This window comes from Dunckerocampus dactyliophorus, chromosome 8, assembly GCF_027744805.1.
Source record: "Dunckerocampus dactyliophorus isolate RoL2022-P2 chromosome 8, RoL_Ddac_1.1, whole genome shotgun sequence".
Taxonomy (NCBI): domain Eukaryota; kingdom Metazoa; phylum Chordata; class Actinopteri; order Syngnathiformes; family Syngnathidae; genus Dunckerocampus; species Dunckerocampus dactyliophorus.
This window is the reverse complement of record NC_072826.1, coordinates 25,217,386-25,241,587: the sequence shown is the minus strand read 5'-3', so window position 1 is coordinate 25,241,587 and position 24,202 is coordinate 25,217,386. Positions and strand designations below refer to the sequence as shown.

Sequence of the window (24,202 nt, the reverse complement as noted above, 5' to 3'; positions counted from 1 at the left end):
ATATGATTATTGACCATTGATGTTCATACATTTAAAAAATAATAACTACCACAGCATGTGACGTCGCAGAAGCGCTGTCGGAAAAATTTGCAAAAGGAAGTAACGTCGTCTCGCGCATGCGCAGAATCGATCGCATTTCCGGTACAGACTGTGTCGTATGGCAATTAGAAAAGTCTATACAGTTATATTTGTGGCCCTAGTGTTGTAGAGTGTTCCTGGTTGTGCCACTGTGAAGCGGGTTGTTACATCAGCAGGTATGTGGTCCCAGCTGCCACTTGTTTAATTTTTGTTATATCTGCAGTTTGGCCGTTGAAAAGAACTAAGATGGCGCCCTCCGTGGCAGACGTCTCTGTGACACTCATGTTTTTTTCTATTTTTTGCTATTTTTTTGTTCATTTTGGACCTTCAACACTCACGCAGTACATTACAACAGAGAGACACTTTTGAACATCGGCAGGGTTCACCATGAACTTTCATTTAGCCTCTCAGACTTTGCCTTTCTTCTGCGCCGGGAGAACGAAGCAGCCTGCGGGCCTGGTGAGCTGAATACCCGGCGAGCAAAGCATCCGAGGCGTAAACGAGGCAAGCGGGCCGGCCTGCATGCTAGGCTAAAAGCTAGAGTGACGAGGCCACCGTTACCAAGCCTGCTGCTAGCCAAAGATGGACGAACTAAGAGCAAGTATTGCAGCTCAACGTGAGATCAGAGAGTGCTCTGTGCTCACCTTCACAGAAACCTGGCTGACGGAGGATATACCGGACTCGGCGATCCAGTTGGAAACATTTGCTGCTTACCGGGGAGATCGGACTTTAGCGTCTGGTAAACACAGAGGTGGCGGCGTCTGTGTTTACGTAAACAAACGGTGGTGCACAGACGTACAGACAATGGAAAAGCACTGCTCGCAGGACATTGATGGTGAAATGCAGACCTTTTTATTTGCCTCGTGAGTTTAGAGCTGTGTACTTAACTGCTGTTTACATTCCACCACGAGCTAACACCGCTAACGCACTTGGCCTCCTGCATGACATCATTGATAAACACGAGATCAAACACCCGGACGCTGTATTTATTATATCTGGCGATTTCAACCACTGTAACCTCAGGACTGTTCTCCCCAAATATTACCAGCATGTAAGCTTTCCCACAAGGGAAAATAACATCCTGGACCAAGTCTACAGCAACATGAAAGGTGCTTTGAAGGCTGTTCCAAGACCACACTTTCGAAAGGCTGACCACATCTCCATATTCCTTTATCCAACCTACAGACAACTTCTTAAACAAGCTCCCCCTGTAAGTACAGCAGTTAAAGTGTGGAATGAAGAAACTGATCAAGTACTTCAGGACTGCTTTGGCTGCACAAACTGGGATGTGTTTAAAACTGCAGCGGGGAGGGAAGATTGTACTGTTGATTTGGATGAATATGCTTCTGCTGTTACTGGCTACATTATGTATGTGTGTGTATGTATGTACTTTATTTATCCCACAGCGGGGAAATTTACTTGTTACAGCAGCAAGCAAGCAAGACAAGTAAAGAGAACAGTGTAAAGAAAGCATAGTGACTACAACATGGTTCAGGTGGTGCAGGTGTTGTAGAGCCTGACAGCGGTCGGTATGAAGGACCTGCGGAACCTCTCCCTCTTACACCGTGGGTGTAACAGTCTGCTGCTGAAGGAGCTGCTCAGGGAAACAACAGTGTCATGTAGCGGGTGAGAGGTGTTGTCCATGATGGATGTCAGCTTAGCCAACATCCTTCTCTCCCCCACTTCCTCCACGGAGTCCAGAGGACCGTCCAGGACAGAGCTCGCTCTCCTGATCAGCCTATTGATCCTGCTCCTGTCCCTGTCCGTGCTGCCCCCTCTCCAGCAGCCCACAGCATTGAAGATGGCTGAGGCCACATTAGCACATGCATAGAGACTGTTACCACCACCAAGTATTACAGAAAATACCCTAACCAAAAACCCTGGATGAACTGTGATGTAAGGGCTAAGCTACGTGCTCGTTCGACTGCATTTGTCATGGGCACCGCTGAGGACTACAAAAAGGCCAGATATGACCTGAGGAGGTCCATACGAGAGGCCAAAAGACAGTACAGACAGAAGCTGGAGGGCTACTATTCCACCTCAGACCCTTGGCGTATGTGGGCGGGTCTCCAGCACATCACAGACTATCGACAGCGGAGTAGCGTAGCCACATCCAGCCAAACCACACTTCCAGATGAGCTGAACGAGTTCCATGCCCGCTTTGACACCCAAACTCCTGATGAGGAGAGAGGGTGGCTGGACTTGGGGAGCACACAGGACTCACCTCTCATGGTGACATCAGCAGATGTGTGCAGGGTTCCACGAAAAGCAGCAGGCCCAGACAACATCTCAGGCCATGCACTTCGGGTTTGCTCATCAGAGCTAGCTGATGTGCTTGCTGACATATTTAACCTGTCGTTTGCACAAGCATCTGTACCGACCTGCTTTAAGTACCCAAGAAGAGCAACGTGACCTGCTTGAATGACTATCGCCCTATAGCACTCACTCCTATTGTTATGAAGTGCTTTGAAAGAATAGTCATGACCCACATCAAAAAGAGCATCCCGGCCACTGTGGACCCTCTACAGTTTGCATATCGCCAGAACCGGTCCACGGATGATGCAGTCAACACTGCCATCCACACAGCCCTTTCTCACCTACAGGGCCAGGACACATATGTCAGAATGCTATTTATAGACTATAGCTCTGCTTTTAATACAGTCAGCCCCCACAAACTCACAAACAAGCTCCTCACACTTGGCCTGTCACCCTCCCTCTGTAACTGGGTGTTTAACTTTCTCACAGGCAGGCCCCAGTCAGTCAGAGTCCACAATCGCACATCCAGCTCAAGAATTATGAGCACTGGGACCCCACAGGGGTGTGTGCTGAGTCCGCTCCTCTACACGCTCTTCACCTGCGATTGCGTGGCCTCCCAGAACAACACCAGCATCATTAAATTTGCGGATGACACTACAGTCATCGGACTGATCACTGGTGGTGTTGAAACATCATACAGAAAAGAGGTGGTGGACCTCATATCTTGGTGTCGTGATAACAATCTCCTTCTCAATACAGATAAGACCAAAGAGATGATCATTGACCCAAGAACAAGGGAAAAGGAGCCGCATAGACCCCTGTTTATTGATGAGACTGAGGTGGAGAGGGTGAAAACCTTCAAGTTCCTTGGCACACACATCAGCGAGGACCTCACCTGGTCTCACAACACCCAACAAATTCTGAAGAAGTCCCAAAGGAGACTGTACTTCCTGAGAAGACTGAGGAAATTTGGCATGCCCACTAAAATCCTGAGTTGCTTCTACAGATGCACTATGGAAAGTGTCCTTACCGCCTCCATCACTGTTTGATACGGTAACTGTACAACACGTGATAGGAAGGCACTCCAGCGGGTGATCAAGACCTCACAGAACATTGTTGGGGCAGTCCTCCCCTCACTGCAAGACATTTATAAATCTAGAGTCCTACGCAGAACACACAACCTCATCAAGGACAGCACACATCCACAACACTCATTATTCACACTCCTACCGTCAGGCAGACGCTACAGGAGTTTGAAGTCCAGGACCACAAGGCTGGCGAACAGCTTTTACCCACAGGCCGTCAGGCTTCTCAACGAAGCACTCACACACGCCGTACGCAACACACGCACACACTCATAGCACTTTATTTGCTTACTTATTTATTTATTAATTTATTTGTATTATTTATTGGTATTAATGTCTCTTCTGTTGTTGTTGCTTAATTTATTGGTATTTATGTTTATGTGTTTATGTTTCTTATGTTCTTATTCTTTCTTGAGTTTTCTTTCTTTTCTTGGGAGAATGAACAGAATAAGAATTTCATTGCATAGTATAACTGCCTGTTTTACTGTGCACATAACAATAAAACTCTTGAATCTTGTTGGTGCATGGTGCCTGATCTCCCCCTTTTTTTTTTTTTTTTTTTACACGGAAACTTCACGGCCACCGAGTTGTGGCGGTGTGCGGCTCAAGTGCTCCCGTCCCCCTTCACCGGTGTCCACACTCAGGGTGCCACCTGTACATTACTACTGCATTGCCCTCCTTGTTGACAGAGTTTGGTTCCAAACTTTATCTTGCTGGATGGGCTCGCTCTTATAAATTGTTTGGCCTTTTGTGGCCAAGTTACCTTATAAGGACCTTGTGTGTGTGTGTGTGTGTGTGTGTGCACACACTTTTGGTTCAATTAGTTTAATGTAGTTCCTCAGTAAAGGAGACCTATTATACTAATTTTCGGGCCTTTGTCTTGACTTCTGAACTCCTACAGAGCAGCTACACACGATAACCCGCACAGAAAGCTTCCTAGACTGATTTATTGCTTCCACCTCTTCCTGCTGTTCCTACAAAATGTCGGGAAGCACACGCCTCTAAAGTCTATCAGAACTTCAAATCTCCATCACGAATGAAGCCAAATAGCAACACCGGCAAAGCTATGCTAACATTGCACTCACATTTTAACATCAGGATAGGTTTGCCTATGTGCTGAAAAAAACAAAAACAAAATGATGAAATGTACAGTTCTCACGTCTGTAGTTGACTGACGAATAGTAGTTTCTTTAGTGGTTGCCGTACAAATGGGGATGGTCAGAGGCACTATTATGTCCACGAGAAACTGTTTTTCCTTCAGGACGTCATGAAAACATGCTTACTTAAACTAGCTTTAGGGCCACATATTCCTGTTTAAAAAGCCACTTTTGCATAATAGAGGACTTAAGCTAATCAGGTAGTAGTAATCACAGTAGCCCCTTTGACTGTTTCACACTTGCTTGCCGGGAAATCTGATTATTAAACCTTGCAGAGGTTACGAGTGCATCATAATGTTCTTAACTTCCATCTCATTAGTGGGCCGTTACCAAACCAGTCGCTTACACAAAGCACGATGTCACAGGCTAAAAATAAAGATCACGTTTAGACTATACAGTAGAAATTAATGTTAGTCAACAAAATAATGTTAATCAATGTTGAGTGTAAATAGAAACACGTGAAATACTCATGGTTGGATATTCTATATATATTTGCACCACTCCTCTCGCAGTTATAGTTTCTTATGTAATAGGCATGTACTCTTGGATGATTAAGCACCATAGATAGAATAGGAATGGCTGCAAAGAGAATATTAAGGAGCACACCTGTTTGGTGAGCACAGTGGTACAGTCTGGCTTCATCTCGACATTTGTAGACTACCTGTACTTTGCTAGAGCAACCCCATTAGCAAGAGGAGAGGGGTAGCTTTGGATCGGGGTTAGAGAGAGATTAAGCACATGCAGAGGACGCTAAAGCTGCTGCGTAATCCTTACAGTGGATACAAAACAAGAGCCGCAACAAGTCACACATTTTGGACAGCGTGCTTGCTGTGACAAAGGGAGGACGACAACGGAGATCAGCATCTTCTGATATTTGGATTGTTTTGGCGTTTTTTTCTAACATCATCATCGTCACAAAGGGAAACCATGAAAAAGGGAAAGGTATGTTTATATGTTGGACCTCCTACGGATGATATCTTGCTAAAATGTAACCATGTTAGGAAAAGTGTTACGCTAAGATGTCGTTAGTGTAAAATAAGTCATTTAATGCACTGATGTACATTATTTACAGTTGCTAGCTTCGCAAAGCTGAAGGTCCTTAACATCCGATCAACTGTAGTCCACTGAACCAACATGGAAGCTGTTTTTGCACCACATTTTCACTCACATCAGTTTAATGTAACTGTTGCACAACTCTGATTGTGCTATGTGAGTGTGTGTCAAGAAGGCTGTTAGTCTGAAAATGCACTGAGCAAACAGACTGAATCTAAGGCCACTTCCACACGAAAACGGATATTTTCAAAAACGCACATTTTCCCCCATCCACACTCTGGCGTTTTAGAACTATTTCTGTCCATTCACAGGCCGTCTGTTAATTGTTAAGGCAATTTTAGCCAATCAGAAGCATCTGATGGCATTTCCGTAGACGCACATTAACAAACACAGCGATTCACAGAAGATACATGTGGACCGCTAGCGAAGTAGCGTTACTTTTCAGTAGTTTATTTCACATTTGTCAGCGAGATTTATTGAATGTAAAACTGAAAATGTATGAAACATGTTCATTAAAATGCAGCAGATGTTGATTATCACTACCATGCTGTGAAGTGGAGCTCATTTTATCGGTCAAGACAAAACTCCACGGGCTGTGACGCGATCATTGCTGAAATAATTCTGTGTGTGTCCTTGTTTAATTGCCCCCACGACAGCAGTTATGCAGCACAGGACAGGCAAACATATAACAGGGAAGCTTTCAATGTGCGGCCGAAGCAGCTCAGTCAAACACAAGCACAATTCAAACATTCTCATACCATTCTTCTAAAATAACAACAGGCTTGGCAAAGTTGTCCCACCAGCTGAAAGGCCGATCGAGTCTTGTCCCAAAACCCCAATTGTGGGTGGGAGTGTCGTAGCCGTTTTAGTTTTGGAGAGCAAAACAGCTGCAGCGTCCTCCGAAGCCCATGACGGCACCTTTGTTTGTCAATGCTAAGCGAAAGTAGACCTACGTTTGCTCTTGTACACACATTTCAGTATGCTTAAAACCAGCAATGCAATGTTTGCCATTGGACACATTGAACTATGCTTAGTGTGGAAATGACGGCACATATTTGTTACATCATCTATCCGCAACAAGCCAAAAGCTCCGTCTTCGCCGTGCAAACGCATACGCTCAAGCTGGAGTTTTCCAAAATATTCACTCTGGCCGGGGTTTTCAAAAAGCTCAGTTTTTAAGGATAAAAACCTACATTTGTGTGTGGACGGAAGGCCAAAACACACAGAAAATATGCATTTAAAAAAGAATCTGTATTCATACGGACATACTGTAGCCTAAAGGTGTAGTAATAATACTACAGTCACCAGTCTTTGGGGTTCATTGAATCTTGCTAGCTTATATGTAAACACAGCTTATCCTCACAGGACAAGGGTGTCCAAAGTGTGGCTTGCTCTTTTACTGGTCCACAGCACATTCTAAAAATATAATTTAATAACAAAACTAAAAAATAAAACTACAAAAAAAACCCAGCAAAAATGGAAAACTCAGTAGTAGCAGTATTTTTTTTAACCCTATATAATAGCAATTTTATAGATTATAAATTCAAAATATTAAGAGTAAAAAGTTGTAATGTAATTAGAAAAAAGGTATAATTTTATGAGAATAACACAATGTTATTATATAGAATGTCATTTTAGTAACATGAATATTAAAGAAAAAAGTTGTAATATTATGAGAAACAAAGAAAACAAAGTTTTTAGAAAATTAGGTTGCTGAAAAAGTTAGAACGTTCAAAGTTTTGATAAAGTCAAAACATTAAGAGAAAAAGTAGGGATGTCCAATATTGGCTCTTTTGCCGATGTCTTATATGCCGATGTTGTCCAACTCTCAAATTCCGATTCTTATATCAACCGATACAATACAGACGTGTAATATCACATATCTCCTGTCGTGGAATTAACCCAATGTGGTGACACACAATATTGTTTTAGACATTCACCAAGTGTACTTCTGTTTCCGGGTCATGAGGTTGTAGCCACAGAGTTGTTGCTTGTTGTTGACTTGAGTGGAGCGTAAACTGATTGGTGCCACTTACCTCGACGCCTGTTTTGTCCTGAATTTATGTCGGTAAAAATGTCGACTGACAACAGTGACAACAAGGCCGTGCCGGTGCCGCTACATGCTAACGAGTTGGTGGTATCTGCGCCGGCAACACAACCCACTTCTGTGGTTTCAACAGTTCCGACTGCGAGGAATAACACGGGACGTGACAAAGTATTTCTACGTAGTGGCCGCACTGGATGCCTCGATGACGGCCAGTACGGTAAATTATAGGCATATATACAGCAGTTTTTAAAAGTTTTTTTATTATAGGGAAAAACCTGATACCGACATCTACCGATATTACATTTTTATGCCAATATCGGGCCGATAATATTGGTTGGCCAATATTATCGGACATCTCTAGAAAAAAGTTGCATTTTAATGAGAAAAAAGTAGTAGTAGTAGTAGTAAACTCAGAATATGAAGAGGAAAACAAAAAATCGTTAAGTAAAAAATAATTAAATTAAAAAATATTTAGTAGCACAGAGTTGAAATATTAAAGAAAAAAATTCATTTAAAAAAAAAGTTGTAATATGAGAAACAACCAACATTTTTGGAAAATTAGGTTGTGGAAAAAGTCATAATATTATAAAAACAACATTTGTCTTAAAGAAGAAATATTTAAAATATTTGAAAATTAAAAAACACTGTGGTCGACCCAGTACTGGTTTACAGCCAAATTGTGTACTTTTTTTTCCCCCAATGCGACATAAATTGCTCAGTTTAGAAGTTTAGCGGGATGAAATTCAGCCACGGAGTTTGTAAGAGTACCAAAACCAATAGTGATGTCATGTCTGTGTTCTTCAACCTTGTGATTCTTCAGCCTCCGGCTCAGCCCAGGTGTGATTTTTTGGGGGTCTACCAGTTGACTTTTTTGTTCCATAATGCTCAGGATCTTTCAAAAAAATGTAGAATGACTGTCTTACTGCGCCCAACCTCAGCAGCAATGGCACGCTGAGAGAGGCCTTGCTTATGCAGCTCGACAATTCGACCACGTTCAAAAAGAGAAAGCTTCTTAGCTTTATCCATCAGGAGGGCATGACAGTGTGAATGCCTGACAGAAAATGACCATTTTGAGCAGATTTTGGCTTTTATAGCCTGTGGTCTTAAACTTTTGATCATCTGATAAACAGCCTATTACAGTTTAATTGTTGTTTTCAATAAATGACTTTTTCAAAATGCTTTTTGTCTCACTCCCCCTTCTTGTTTTTTCATATTGTAGCTCTACTTAAAACCTCATTAAGATCCAAATGTGCAAAATGCTAATTCTAGCAATTTTTCAGCTTGTCTTAAGATTCAGATCAGGAGTGTACATATGTAACCAGCCCGCTTCGGGGCTCGAAAACAGGACCTTCGTAATGGGAGATGAGAGTGTTGACCACACGGCCAAAAGCCCGGACTGTCGACCGCGCATTGAGCGCAGCTCTCAAGGCAGAGGGAGTGAGGTTTACCAACGTACACTTGCACAGCCTCACAGGCTGGCATCCGTTACACACACACAGTTTATGACTCTTTATGAGTCGGACGGAAAGCACGGGTCACGCCTTGGTCCATGGGCTGAATCAGCGATGTAGTGTTTCCAAAATAAGCCTGTCTCATCCGTATTAAAAACTTGTTCAGGCTTATATCCCCCTTCCTCAATTATGGCTTTAAATTGGTTCATGTATGCCTCTGCCCCGGCCAGAGAGGCGGCCTCTTGTGGTCTTGCTGCTGTTGTCCTTGTGTTATTTTCCTCCTCCTTTATGTTACGAACCAAAGATTCACTTATTCCGTAATGGTGCCCCACAGCTGCGTAAGTTCTACCTTCCTTCGGCATCTCCAGAATTCCAACTTTTTGTGCATTGGTTAGCATCTTCGTCTGCCTTTATCGATGCAAAGTGTTTCACAGACATTGTGAGTTTTGTCGGGGAGAAAACTTGCAAACATACAACACTAAAAGAGCCACACTGCTAGCGATCGAACAGTTATGTAAATGAAGCAAGCTGAACGCATTCTGTACTGTCCAGGACACATGGCATGGAGGAGATTGATTGATGCTCTACAGTCCCTTAGCCAATCGGGACGCAGAAGACAATGCGGGTTCTCCCTTAGCGAATCAGGACACAGAACACAATGCGTTCATACGTTGTATACTTTTTTTTTTATTTTTTAAAAGCATGCTACACAGTAGAAAATTGCACACACAAAACAAAAAGTGTAATAGCGAGGCCGCGTAAAGTGAACCGCATTATAGCGAGGGAACGCTAACTTCTTAGCATCTTTACAAAATAGCGAAGTGGCAAAATTGCATCCTTTCATTTTTTACGATGTGGCCCTCACTGGAAAAGTTTGGACACCCCTGTCATAGGCTAACTAGACCTGACACAAAATATAACTTGATATGGCGTTGATTAGCATCGAATGCTATGGATTGTGCATGAGTGATTGTTGATTCATGTTGAAACGGTGAGGCTAAATGGAGTGCGTTACTCGTCTGCAACCAGCACAGGCGCTGTTGATTCGGCCTCAACTTGTTTGTGGTCTAAAATAGGGAAGTTGGGCTACATCCATGCTACGCTAACTCTTGCAGGCAACCTTATTTTGCTCAATAAGACACTGGCTTGGAAACAGAAGTTCAGAGAGCAATTCAGCATTAAAAAAAACGTGAAAAAAATGGTTTACCTCTTTTTTTGACACTATGAATGATGGTTAATATGATGCTCACACTTCTATCTCTTTATCTCAGCAGGTCAACATTCACAATGAACCACCAACTTATCAGGAAGCAACTGCAGGTAAAACACTGCAAAAACTAGACAAAAGATTGCAGTCAACATGGTGCACAAATAATACGCATGACCTCCGTGATTCATTTAACATACCAATACTGTAAAAGTGGCAATTGCTGTCTCTTTGGTGAGAAAATCCTAAACATCCGTCTCTTCATTCAGGCTATGAGGAGATGCAGGCCCAGTTTTCCTGGGATGACCAGACCATCAGACAGACTTTCATCCGGAAGGTACACATCCATTTCATACCATTTATCTGGCAATCTTTTTAGCTGAATTTGGTACATGAATGGTAACACACCGAACCCTTTAAAGATGTCATTTTAACATCCACACTGTTAGAAGTATGTCGATTGATGTGATACTCTTCACCATGCCTAGTTTTTCACACACCTTATCTGCCAGTAGTGATTCATGGCCTTGTGGAACTACAGCAAGCATGAGGTGATACTTTTCTTTTTACTTCCATTTTGAGCATGCATTTCCCCAGAGTTTGCATGGGCTGTCCATTGTAAGCTTTCAGTGGCTTATTACTTGGATGGATTTGTGGCTTGATCTTCATGGCCTTGATGTCAGGCTCACTCACCAAATCAGCTTTCGCTCCTGTGCCCAGTTTAAATGTCACCACAGGTCCGTTCACATGTAGAGGCTCTAACCCCTTGTCCTGTTCCACTCTGTTCACACCTGGCTGTCGTGTCTCTGCATGACAGGAAGTATCTTGCGTCACCAGTCCCACAAAGAATGTGTCTCACAAAGCCGTTTCTTCCACTGTTTGGACACGCTCACCTCTGGTTTGTTTCGCCTTGGAAAAACATTGTTTTGAAAAATGATTGTGTCCTTTGCATTTACTGCAGATTTTTCCAAGGGCTAGACACTGTTTCGGAGCATGTTTTGTTCCACATTTTTTGCAACTGAAGACTCTTGTATCATTTTGGGATTTTTTCTTCACATTTCTTTGCGTTGTTGTGTGACTACCCACTGCCGCAACGGCTGTACAGTTTTCGTCCGGGTGCCTCAGTTTCTCCAAAGGTTCTGGCATGCTGCAGGCCTAATTCATTAGCCTGGCAAATTTTTACTGCCCCTGCCAATGTTAATTCTGCTTCCGCAGCAACCTTTCCCTCATTTTTGTGTCCATAATTCCAAAAACAATCTGGTCATGAATCATGGAGTCTTACAGCTCAGTTAAGAATGCATCAAAACTTTCAGCTGCTTGCTGCATGCGTGAGCGTACCTTTCAAAAGTCTCCTCCTTTGGTGAGCAACGTTCACCAAATTTATGCGCGATGGTGTCAAATGCATTCCTATCGTCTTCATTGGCAAACAAAGGTATTGAATACCTCCACAGCCTGCGGTCCAGCTACGGTGAGCAACAATGCTATTTTCCTTGCCTCTGGTTTATTATCCAGGCCTGTTGCCTGCAAATACAGCATGAAGCGCTGCCTGAAAGTGCGCCACTCAAAGTCGACAATCCCGGTGGTTTCACACGTTCCGTGATGTTGATTTCACTGGATGATTTCAAGTGGTCTACTCCTGGTACCATGTGACGCTTCCGTGAAACATAAACATGATTGATCTGGAATTTGTTTTTACTTTCAACAGCTTGCAACTTAGCTAAGAACACACATACAGGCAACTTCCTGTCTCCGGCTAATGTGGCCCACACAGGCCCACTATACTCGAGTACCACACGAATCACGACACTGAGGGAACATGATGCAAAACTAAAACTGCTTAGCATTGTTCCGTAGTGTAAAATCCAATGTATGGTTGTTTGTTGTCTGCAGGTCTATGCCATTCTCATGGTGCAGCTGTTTGTGACGGTGGCCATCGTCGCTCTCTTCACATTTTGGTAAGAGCTCTTCTCTCTTAACATCTGATACAAACGACATATTCGGGTGTCACGAGACACTCAGCTCACAAGACGAGATGATACAAGATTTTAACATTAGTACAATGAACGAAATATATGACCGGACAAACTTTTATTTAACCGAGTCACAAAACAATGCAGGTGCGTTTTTAAATGTTTACAGTCCCCAAAATTAAGAATAAATGATATTAACATTATTTTGAGATCAAATGAACCACTAATGTTATGATTATATATCATAATATTTATATATATACACACAGCGGTGTGTGCTGTCCTCTCAACAGGTGGCTGTATTCTGCTCGACAGCCAGCGAAGCAATAAAGAAAACTCTGTACACAAGGCTTTCTTGCTTCCGGGAAGCTTTCTTTGTTGTGCATGTGTGCACGTGCGCCAACTATAACATACAATAAAAATGTAATTACCATCTATAAATGTATATTGAATATGCTAACACAAGTAGCCAACTACTGTAAAACACAAGGATACGTTGCTACAAGTAGTTACAGCGCACCATCATACAGTATTCCCAAACATATTCAAAGTATGTTCAGCAACATTGAGAGATTTATTTTAAGTGCTTTTTACACATAGATGCTCACAAAGATGAAAGTTTCCAAAGGCTCAAATGTTTTGGAAGGAATACATCTTGTTTGAGCTTTTTCAAACTTAGCTTCGCTAGCTTGTGCTTCAGAGAGGAAAAAACATCAAAGATTGTCTAACAGCGAGAAGAGCACTCACTTTTGCTGTCACTGAAACGTTTGTTTTTGGAGAAGATGTCCCACTTTTAACCATAGTTTAACAATTTATAACATTTGCAAGGTATGAACCCATTCACACATTTGAAATCAACTCAGACATCACATGAAACCAATGTCTTTGAACCAAAGGGAAAAAGCGTTTGCCCTCTTTAATGTTTTTCCACATTAAAATGCTTCAGATCAAGCAAATTTAAAAAGATTAAAATATTAGTCAATGACATCACAACTGAACACAAAATGCAGTTTTTAAGTTAAACATTTTTATTATTAAGGAAGAAAAAAAAATCCAAACCTACATGGCCTGTGTCAAAAAGTGATTGCCACCCTGTTAAAACATAACTTAACTGAGAATAATTTGATCTCAGTCAGTCTGGAAAAGGTTATAAAGCCATTTGTAAAGCTTTGGGACTCCTACGAACCACAGTGAGAGCCATTATCCACTAATGGCAAAAACATAGAACAGTGGTGAACCTTCCCATTTCGTGGCCGGCCAACCAAAATGACCCCAAGAGCGCAGCAACCACTCATCCAAGAGGTCACAAAAGACCCCACAACGACATCCAAAGAAGTGCAGGCCTCACTTGCCTCAGTTAAGGTCAGTGTTCATCACTCCACCATAAGAAAGACCCTGGGCAAAAACGGCCAGCATGGCAGAAATCCAAGACAAAAACGATTGCTGAAAATAAACATTAAAGCTCGTCTCCATTTTGCCAGAAAACATTTTGATGATCCCTAAGACCTTTGAGGAAAATACTCTGGTCTGACGAGACATGTGTGTCCCATTACATCTGACGTAAAAGTATTTCATTTTTCAGAAAAAGAACATCATACCAACAGTAAAATATGGTGGTGGTAGTGTGATGGTCCGGGGCTGTTTTGCTGCTTCAGGACCTGGAAGACTTGCTGTGATAAATGGAACCATGAATTCTGCTGTTTACAAAAAATCCCGAAGGAGAATGTCCGGCCATCTGTTGGTGACCTCAAGCTGAAACCAACTTGGGTTGTGCAGCAGGACAATGATCCAAAACACACCAGCAAGTCCACCTCTGAATGGCTGAAGAAAAACAAAATGAAGACTTTGGAGTGGCCTAGTCAAAGTCCTGACCTGAATCCTATTGAGATGCTGTTCCTTGACCTTAAAAAGGCGCTTCATGCTTCAAAAAACCCTCCAGAGAGGCTGAATGACAACAATTCTGTAAAGATGAGTCTGCAAAAATTCCTCCACAGCACGGTAAGACTCACTGCAAGTTATCGCAAACTTGATTATCGCTTGATTGGCAGTTGTTGCTGCTAAAGGGTGGCCCGACCACTTATTAGGTTTAGGAGGGAAATCACTTTTTCCACACAGGACCACGCAGGTTTGGATTTTTTTTCCTCCCTTAGTAAAAAGTTTAATTTAAAAATTGCATTTTGTGCCCACTTGTGTTATCATTGACTAATATTTATATTTGTTTGATGATCTGAAACACGTGACAAACATGCAAAAAAAATTAATCAGCTGAGCACAAAACGCACTTTTTAAAGTGCATCAACAGTGACTTTAACCCCCCCCCTCCACTTCGGCCTGTGAGCCCAGTCTGGTCGGATTTTGGTGATGAGAATGTAGTTCCAGTTAGTCGGTTGGGGCCACTTAAGTAAAGAGTTCGTCTCGCAAGATCCCGTATAAGAGTTGTATCAAACGTCCTGAAGATAACAATGCTCAGATGTAGTTCTGCTATTTTGTTTTCAACTTCTCCATTTGTCTTTTTGCAGCGCTCCTGTACGCTTCTTCATTCAGACTCACCCCGGCTTGTACATGGCGTCTTAGTGAGTGGAAACGCATTGTTGCACACGTGCAAGCAGGGATGCCCCAGCGACTGGAAACATGAGGGCACCCGTGCACTAAAACCTCACATTCTGTACTCACCTCTTTTCTTTGCAGTCTCACTTTCTTCGCCACCTACATCGCTTTGTCCTGCTGTGGAGACCTGAGGTAATTCACATAAAATGTCCTATTAATATTAAAATGATTTGTTTTAAAATAAAACATCCAATTAGCATATTTACAATAAAATACCTAATTAACATGATACAGATATTTAGAATGAAATAAATTATCATGATAAAATATTTAGCATAAAATGTCCAATTAGAATTTAAAGTCAGATTAACGCAAATGATTTTTAATTAAAAATCTGATTAACAAGGGACAATATTTCTAATCTAATTAACATGATAAAATATTGGCAATACATCAAAAATACATCTGATACATCTAAAACAACAGTAAAATGTCTAAAATGGCAAAGCATTTATAATAATCTGATAAACATGATTAGATATTCCTAATAAAATCATCAAATATTTGTTTTAGTTATAACATGACGGAAGATTTATATCAGCAAATTAACTTAATATATCCCTCATAAAATATTCACAGTAAAACATACAATTAACATAATATACTCCTCATACAACATCTAATTAAAACAATGACATTTAAATAAAACTGTAAATCAAAAGAATATCATACGGTTATTCCTCATAAAACATCCAATTAAAATGGTGGACACGGCGACAGACAGCATATCAGATCTGGCAAAGTTCCAGCTCAGATGTCAATTGGTATCAGGTGGGCTGACCAGATTTGCCGATCAGCCATAAAGCTATCTCAGCTGGAAGTCGACATTTACCAGTGCCGTGGGAGGTTTAGATCTCGCTGCTCATGAACAGATTGAGCTGCTCATAAAATGGTTATGAAGTCAGCCAAACACCTCATCCATCGGCCTAAACGTGATTTGGGCTAGACTGGAAGAAGTCTGCGGTGCTCCAGAGGTCGTAGAAAGAGCTCAGTTTTCTAAAATAGACAACTTTCCTAAGGTAACCAAGATAATCTCAGGCTTTGAGAGCTTGGAGACTTTCTCTTGGAACAAAGAAAGGCGGCAGCGATCATCATCATCGGGTTCGTACATTATAGCAATCTAATTTATCTTATTTATTATGTATTGTGTAAAACTAAGATATGAACATCATCAAATTAAAAGCACAAAATGAATGTCGACCCACCATCCACCAGTTCAAGTTCCAGCCAAGTTTTTCCAGAGAGATTATTACATCGCTGTTTGACGTGTGTGGTAAAAGGCAGTGTGCTAGCATGAATTAACTTGAGACAAATGTACACATTAGCACTCAATAAATCATCAAAACTTACCTTTATGCATTCCCACATAGTATCAGCATTTGAGACCAAATATGAGGTGAAAGAAAAATGCTAAAAATACAGTAGTAGTCTATCTGTGCAGCATGAGAGAAAGTTAGCACACGCACAATGGACATGCGTCAAGTGAGACGGATGTAACGGAGAGAATCCGGCCACTTTTCAAAATAAAACCTAAAAAAATGAAATAATGGAAATTATTTTTTCTTTCTGTGCGGCCCGGTACCAAATGACCCACGGCCCGGGGGTTGGGGACCACTGCTTTAAAGGACAACTGCCCTGTTTAAAAAAATGTTGCCTATCATCCACAATCCTTATGTGAGTCATGAACACACCTCATTTTAAAGACATTAAAACCGATAAAAAGCGACACGTAATGGCATCCACCTATGCCACCTACACAGACCTCTATTAAAACACCTCCAAAACCCCACAACGTTTTATGGTTTATATATGTAGCCCACTCACTCAATTTGATAGTGATACACACTGGGATACCTGATGGACAACAATGCATGGGAGGTGAATTGGTGGGGGCTACTAAAATATCACACTGGGATCTAATGCACTTACCCCCACAGGCGTATGACCGACTCAGATGCGGAGAGGCCAGGCCAGCTGGATAAATAGCTGTGTACTGTTACCATGAGCTTTAGCGCCCATGCACACATCTACAAGCATGAAATTGCCCATCTGGGTGCTTTGAGTTCCTTCCTCAATCCATCCCATAATGTCATTCCACGTACTGAAATGCTGTGGGTTTTTAGTGTTCTTGCGTATAAAAGTGTTTTAAGTTTTGTTTCTCCCTGAGATCATATTTCTCCTCTTTTGTTGCAAAGTATTGTATGTCATTTTTGGGTAGCAGGTTATTGTTTGCTTCATGCATAATTTTAGCTGTTTGTTCTCTGTACGCGGCGTTCTGGATTATCCTAACTGATCTTTTTTGCAGGACATTCAGCGGGTGAAGTTTACTTTGACAGTGATTACCCTGTATCTCCACACAATAAGTTAGATATGCTAAAACCAGAGAGCAGTAAAGAGTATGGAGTGATTTTTGGTCAAGGACAAATTTTGCTTTATTCAATATTGAAGTATTTCTCACCACCTTATGTTGTATATTTTTAATGTGAGATTTCCAGCTCATTTTTTCATCTATTACCCCCAAAAATGTATTTTCGTTCCCCCTTTTAATGTCCGCACCGTCAATTTGGATTGGCGCATAAGTATCCTTTCTGCTATTACCAAACAGCATTATTTTAGTTTTCTATATTTCTATACTATATTCTTCATAAAAGATTTAAGTAACAATCACATTTCCCCCCCTAAACAGGAGACAGGTTCCATGGAACATCATGTTGTTGGTTGTCTTTGTGAGTACGCCTCAAAACACAACAATGCGTGTTGTTTTTTCTGTAGCAAAACAAACTGTTATTCTTCCTCCTCCTGCAGACTCTGAGCATGGCCTTCATGATGGGATTTGTGTCGAGGTGAGTTCAAATTTGTGTCAACACCCATTTTTATTCATCACGCTTTCCTAATGTAGGGTAAATACAAAAATGCGCCACTAAGCTCCTTCTTCCTCCAGCTTTTACAACACCAAGTCTGTGGTTTTGTGTTTGGGAATCACAGCCCTGGTGTGCTTCTGTGTCACAGTCTTCAGCTTCCAGAGCAAGGTGAGGAGAAGAAGCAGAACGATACTCTTCTTTGAAACAATCCACTATTAGACGCCATACCTCAACCGCACTGTGTCGTCCACTAATATCACTGTTTACTTTCACTACATGGCCCAAAAATTGCTATTGCTTCTAGGTTCAATTTTTCGTCATTCGATCTGCCACACTTGGCATGGGTAAATACAATTTACAATTTGCCAGAAAAATTTACTGGTAATTTCATTAATAGTATTTTCCATTTGTAAAAATATATACTGTGTATAATATAAAAATGCATTTGTACACTTTTCTAATTTATCAAAATATACTGGTATAATAAAGTAAGGATGATATTGTAATACCATTGTATGTATATTATACGTCCTGTTACATTTTGATAATATAGATTGTATTGTATTTCTATTAATTCAATCCTTAAAGTATCCCTAAACAGATTAACCTCATAAAAAATACACAAATACAATTTATTTTAAGGGTACGGGTGAATTATTATGTACTGGCAGAATAATATATACAATGTTCAGCAGACATATTGGCATTATTATGAAGAATCACAATGGAAAAAAGGTGACTCATGCCAATAAAAGCATAAAAAAATGCCCATTTCTGATGCACAAAATTCACATGTACAAATTACTGACAAAACATGCAGTTACACATCACGTCTTGACAAAGCATCTACCTGCTGCAAAATGTTGAGTGAATTGACTTGTGTGACAGCGCCCTCTGTAGGATTCATAGCTGCATAGCAGCTGGTCTTGTTCACGGGTGAGGGAAGGATGGAGTGACAGGTGGATCAGTGCAGCGTCTGCAGTAATGCAGTAATTCACCGGTGGATCTTTGTTCCCACCCTCACCTATGGTCATGAGCTTTGGGTTGTGACTCAAAAAAAACCCCAAAAAAAAAACGAGATCACGGAACCATGCGGCCTGAAATGAGTTTCCTCCGTAGGGCAGCTGCACTCACCCTAAGAGATAGAGTGAGTCGCTGGGACATCCGGGAGGAGCTCAGAGTAGAGGCGCTGCTCCTTCACATGGAGAGGAGCCAGTTGAGGTGGCTCGGGCATCGAGTCCGGATGCCTCTGGGACGCCTCCCTGGTGAGGTGTTCCGGGCATGCCCAGCTCGGGGCAGACCCAAGACACGCTGGAGGGATTATGTCTCACAGCTGGCCTGGGAACCCCTTGGTGTCCTCCTGGGAGGAACTGGAAGAGGTGGCCGGAGACCGGGAAATCTGGGCTTCCCTATTAAGACTGATGCCCCCGTGACCCGGATAAGCGGAAGAAAATGGATGTTTTTGTTTTGATAGGACGCCGACATGATGTTATATTTTATAGCTACATGATACAGTATGTATTGCACATTAATAACGGATGAACTCACTGGGTTTCCAGGTTGACATCACTTCCTGTCAGGGCGTCCTGTTCTCCCTGTGTATCGTCATGTTGCTGTGCGCCATCACCCTGTCCATCGTTGTGCCCTTTGGATACGTGAGTCCCTTCTCAGAGCTTCCATGTCCAAAGATGACAGATGATGCTTACGTTTGCTGCTGCTGCTGATCTCAGATCATCCGGCATGTCTATCTTAAATTAGCACAGCCCTGCTATCCTTCTTAACGGTGCTTTTGTAACGTGTGCGCCCACAGATCCCTTGGTTGCATGCTATTTACGCCGTTTTAGGAGCCATCCTCTTCACTCTGGTGAGAATCGCAGCAACTTGAATGACTCAGCATAAAGAGCAAACCTCCACCAAGGCTGACACATTGTACTTCCTGTATTTCCTTGTTAAGAGGAATACACTCCCCCCACCTCCTTGGTGGAGGTAACAGTAAATATGAACGTTGCCGATGATGTACTGTTAACCGGCATGTCTGTCTGCTCAAGTTCCTGGCGTTCGACACTCAAATGCTGCTGGGGAACAAACGCTATAGCATCAGCCCAGAAGAGTACGTCTTTGCCACGCTCAGCATCTACCTGGACATCATCTACCTGTTTAGCTTCCTTCTGCAGATCATGGGAGGAGGACACGACTGAAGCCTCGCATGCAAGCTGGGCATGAGAACTCTTCATTTATTGACTTCTCATCCGTTTCGACCTTTAGAAGTGTTAGCCGTGTGTGTGTATGCTTGTGTGTGTGTATGTGTGTTACTACGTGCTAACATAGTGTGCTGGTGTGATACATGAAGTGTGTAACTCGTGGTTATTTTAGGGCTTTATACACGCAATTTGACCACGCGCAGAAGAAACCGTTCTTAAGAGTCTTCACTGGTGTGAATGAAGCAGATGTCCAATAAGTGAGTTTAAATGAAATGATATACAGTCAAATTTGTCTACAGCGGCCACTAGAGGGAGTCTGCAAAAGTGGCCGCTATAGACAGGTGGCCTCTATAAACAGGTTGGCGTCCAGTTTGAATGTTGACCAGTAGAGGAAAAAAGGGAAAAAAAAAATAATAATAATAATGTTGACCACTATATGGCACTGCGGACTGCTGATAAAAGTTGTACAGCACTACGAGGCTTGTTATTATCATGGTTCATGGTTTTAATCCTGAACATGCATGAGTCAAAAAGTAGCACATCATATAGTACAATTCACAATTTTGCATGTCCAAAAAGGAGTAGGAAGAAGCAAAGCTTATTTAATCCTACCCCTCATCAGTTTCACATCAGTTGCAATACATTTATTCACCTCTTGTTCTTCCAAGTGTACTTTGTAGGTCTACATGACAATGTAGTGCAATCATAGCCAAGGTTTTTACTTACTAAAAGGAAGCTAGAGGCTTAATAATAACTGATAACTGATAAAATACTTAAGTACAACCGAACTCAGTTTTGCTCCCGCATGCATGCTAGCATGTTTTTTTTTTTTTTTTATTGTAGCGTCGCTGGGAGCACGTCCTGTTCCCAGCCTACTTTGCGGTAATGTTTTGGTGCAAATTCTCTTAAAGTTACATGTTTGACCAGGAAATAGCAAGCTCAAAAGAAGACGGCTTTTTTATGTGGAACAACTGACAGTTTGTGTGGATCTTGTGAATGATTGTGACTGAGCTAGGACTCAGTAATTAAAATCTACACATGACGCCTTCATTGATTGAAAAACAAAACTTTTTCGTGCATGAAGCTTCTACTTGAGTTGGTAATTTGGCTGCTATATGCAGGTCAGATATTGACCAAGGGAGACAAAATGGGTGGCTGCTGGCTGCGTTGGAAAGGTGACTGCTATACACAGGGTCTATTTGCTGGGGGGGATTTTTCAGTGGCTGCTATAGGCAGGTGGCCCTTCTATAAAAGGTGGCCGCTAAGACAGGTTTGACTGTATTATGAATATTTGGGACAGGGGTAAGTGGAACAAACTATAACAATTAAACAGCCACAAAACAATTTAATAAACTGAAAATCAGAGCTCCCCCCCCCCCCCTTATTTTTTTTTTCCCTCGGAAAAAACAAATAGAGTTTATTCATCACTTCCGGGGTTTCACTCTTGGGATGAGATCCTTAACCCATACTTTGAGAGGGAAAATAGAAACGGAGGATTTGTATATTCTCTGTACGCATGTTATGGAATACTTTTACAGTGATTACCCCGTATCTCCACACAATAAGTTAGATATGCTAAAACCAGAGAGCAGTAAAGGGTATGGAGTGATTTTTGGTCAAGGACAAATTTAGCTTTATTCAATATTGAAGTATTTCTCGCCACTTTGTTGTATATTTTTAATATGAGATTTCCAGCTCATTTTTTCATCTATTATCCCCAATAGATAATAGCTCGCTCACCCTTTCAATGTCCACGCCGTCAATCTGTATTTGCGCATAAGTATCCATTCTGCTATTACCAAATAGCATTATTTTAGTTTTCTATCCATTTCTAAACTATATTCTTCATAAAAGATTTAATTAACAAAACCATCACATTTTTTCCCCTCCTAAACAGGAGACAGAAAATCAGGAGTCTCTGGGTAAAAGTTAATTGATCACTTCCGGGGTGATCAATTAACTCCATTGAGATGGGAAAAAGGAAACAGTCCTACCAGCTCGTCACTTAGTTACGAAGGAGTCAATTCCAGGTCGTTTTGGATGCAAAAATCAAGCTGCATTAAAAAAAAAAAAAAAAACCTGACTTGTAGAGGCCAGAAAACATGTATCAATATCTCATTGTCAAAGGTTTACCGATAAAGAAGTTATAGCACTCCAATCACATTATGTAGCATTCATGGTACACAGTGCATGTTCTGTAACAGATTAGCAAGTATTGAATATACAACAACCAGAGACAATTGACAGCCGAAATCAAGGTAACACAGCAACAACAACACTTTTCGATTAGTCTTGCAGTAGTAAATTAACAACCAAGTGAAGGAAAAAACACATTTCCGTGATGGAGTTCATGGCGCAATCGGAGCTAACAACCAGTTAACTTTCTCCACTTATCCTACACACCTAGCGGCTTAAAATATGATGGGTGGCGAATGTGAAAAGGTGTGTGTCTTACCGCAGAGTTGTTTTATTGGGGGTTTTATGTGTGCCACTCGAGTCGGGGTCGTCAGCCACAGCAGAAGCCGGTGATTACTCACACCTGCTGGCATTTCAATGTTGCGGCACAGCAGCGACAACGAATCAAGAGGGGACTTCACGTCAGCTGACCCGATCGTGTGACACGCTCCTGGTTGACGCCTACTGTGACGTAAGTTACAAATGTGTGCTGTTTATAAAGACTAAGTGTCTTCCAAAGTCTGCACACATGCTGTATATGAATCTATTATATACATTTCAAATATATTTTTATGTAATACATACACCATCCATCAAAAGTTTTAGAACGCCCCAATTTTTCCAGTTATTTATTGAAATTCAAGTGGTTCAAGTGCAATGACTAGCTTGAAATGGCACAAAGGTACTGTAAGTGGTGAAGTGCCAGAGGTTAAAACAAAGGTAAGGTTACCCAAAGCTGAAAAATAATGTGTGTTTCAGAATTACACAAAAAAGCCTGTTTCAGGTACCACAGAATGTGTCAACAATTTAAAGCCGTTTAAAGCCATTTAAAGACTTACTACCTCCTTTTGGAACACACTGTGGCACTATACCCTGGTGGACATCAGTTGAACAGCATGGTACTGGAGAAAATCATTTGCTGCTAACAGACCATCTTAACACTTAAAAATGTAGTTTTTCCTCCTGAGAAATTGGAGTGATCTAAAACTTTTGACCGGTAGTGTACATAATATAAAGACTTTCTTCTTTATCGTTTATTAATATATAAAACTTTTCTTCTGTATTATTTAACTCATAATTGTAATATACACACTGTGTATGTATATACAGCATGTGTGTGTATGTATACAGTATGTATACATACATAGATACATTCAAGATAATTATTGTTATTGATATAATACAACATATTTACATTATATTATATAGTAAAATAATTGTGATATATATTTCTAATTGAATGTATTAATGTCAATATCTTCACTTATAAATGAAATTATAAAATATTATCATAAATATATGTCCAGACATGAGGGACACCCTGTAGTATGACATAATATCTGCCCTAGTTTTATTACTTGAAATAAAATTCAGCTTTTCATGAACATCTCTCCCGCTGAATATTGTCTTTCAGTGTGAGAAACACTTGTTATTGTACAGTTTCACTCGTCATGTTAATTCAACATTGCAAAAAAAGCCAATGTCTTGCTCTTTTTTTTTTTTTAAGTTGATTCGTCTTTCATCCATGTGTGCAAGAACACCCATGAACGTGAAGCGATAGTGGATGTGATCACAAGACTTGTTCTACCCACTTGTACTTGTATGTGTGTACTGCACATGCAAATATGATCTTCAATGTAGTTTTTCTATATGCACGGCAACACGAGGCTGAAATATTTATCTGGATTATATTTTACTAAAAAATGTGTGTACATTTGACGCGGGGCTGGGCGATATGGACCAAAATTCATTTCCCAATATATTGAGGTTGAATATTGATATACGATTGATACGTATATTCCTGTATTTTTTCCGCAAAGTGAGTTTAGACAACGTTAAATATGCATGTCAAGTTGTTTTACTAAAACAAATACTTAACCTTTTTAAAGCTTCGTGCAAGATGCACATTTAAAAAATCACATCTAAAAACACGCTAAAATAAAGTGGGCCATTCTCTTTAGAAAAAGTGAAATATAATCTTCAATCTTCTTTATAACAAACTTTTAGCTATGCTCAAATCCTCAGCTAATAGCAAAAGAACAAACGATCAAGGA

General features: G+C 41.1%; 1 protein-coding gene and 1 long non-coding RNA gene across 3 annotated transcripts; one reads left to right on the top strand and one right to left on the bottom strand.

Moving 5' to 3' along the window:
• The first annotated feature begins 5,291 nt into the window (after positions 1–5,291).
• faim2b (Fas apoptotic inhibitory molecule 2b) lies at positions 5,292–21,023 on the top strand. 2 transcript variants are annotated; one of them, XM_054783835.1, is made up of 12 exons: positions 5,292–5,518; positions 10,402–10,447; positions 10,604–10,671; positions 12,225–12,289; positions 14,824–14,877; positions 14,993–15,043; positions 17,598–17,637; positions 17,717–17,754; positions 17,853–17,940; positions 19,332–19,427; positions 19,583–19,636; positions 19,821–21,023. In XM_054783835.1, the coding sequence occupies exons 1-12, from the start codon at positions 5,504–5,506 to the stop codon at positions 19,968–19,970; spliced, it is 765 nt and encodes a 254-aa protein (XP_054639810.1). In that variant the 5' UTR covers positions 5,292–5,503; the 3' UTR covers positions 19,971–21,023. The 2 variants fall into 2 exon arrangements, with proteins under 2 accessions (XP_054639810.1, XP_054639809.1); XM_054783834.1 differs by having other exon boundaries at positions 5,298–5,518; positions 10,399–10,447.
• Positions 20,212–22,475, bottom strand: LOC129186035 (uncharacterized). The gene is made up of 2 exons (XR_008572186.1): positions 22,429–22,475; positions 20,212–22,027 (listed from the first exon to the last, which is right to left on the bottom strand). It is a non-coding gene; the product is annotated as an uncharacterized LOC129186035 (long non-coding RNA).
• Between the last annotated feature and the right edge of the window lie 1,727 nt (positions 22,476–24,202).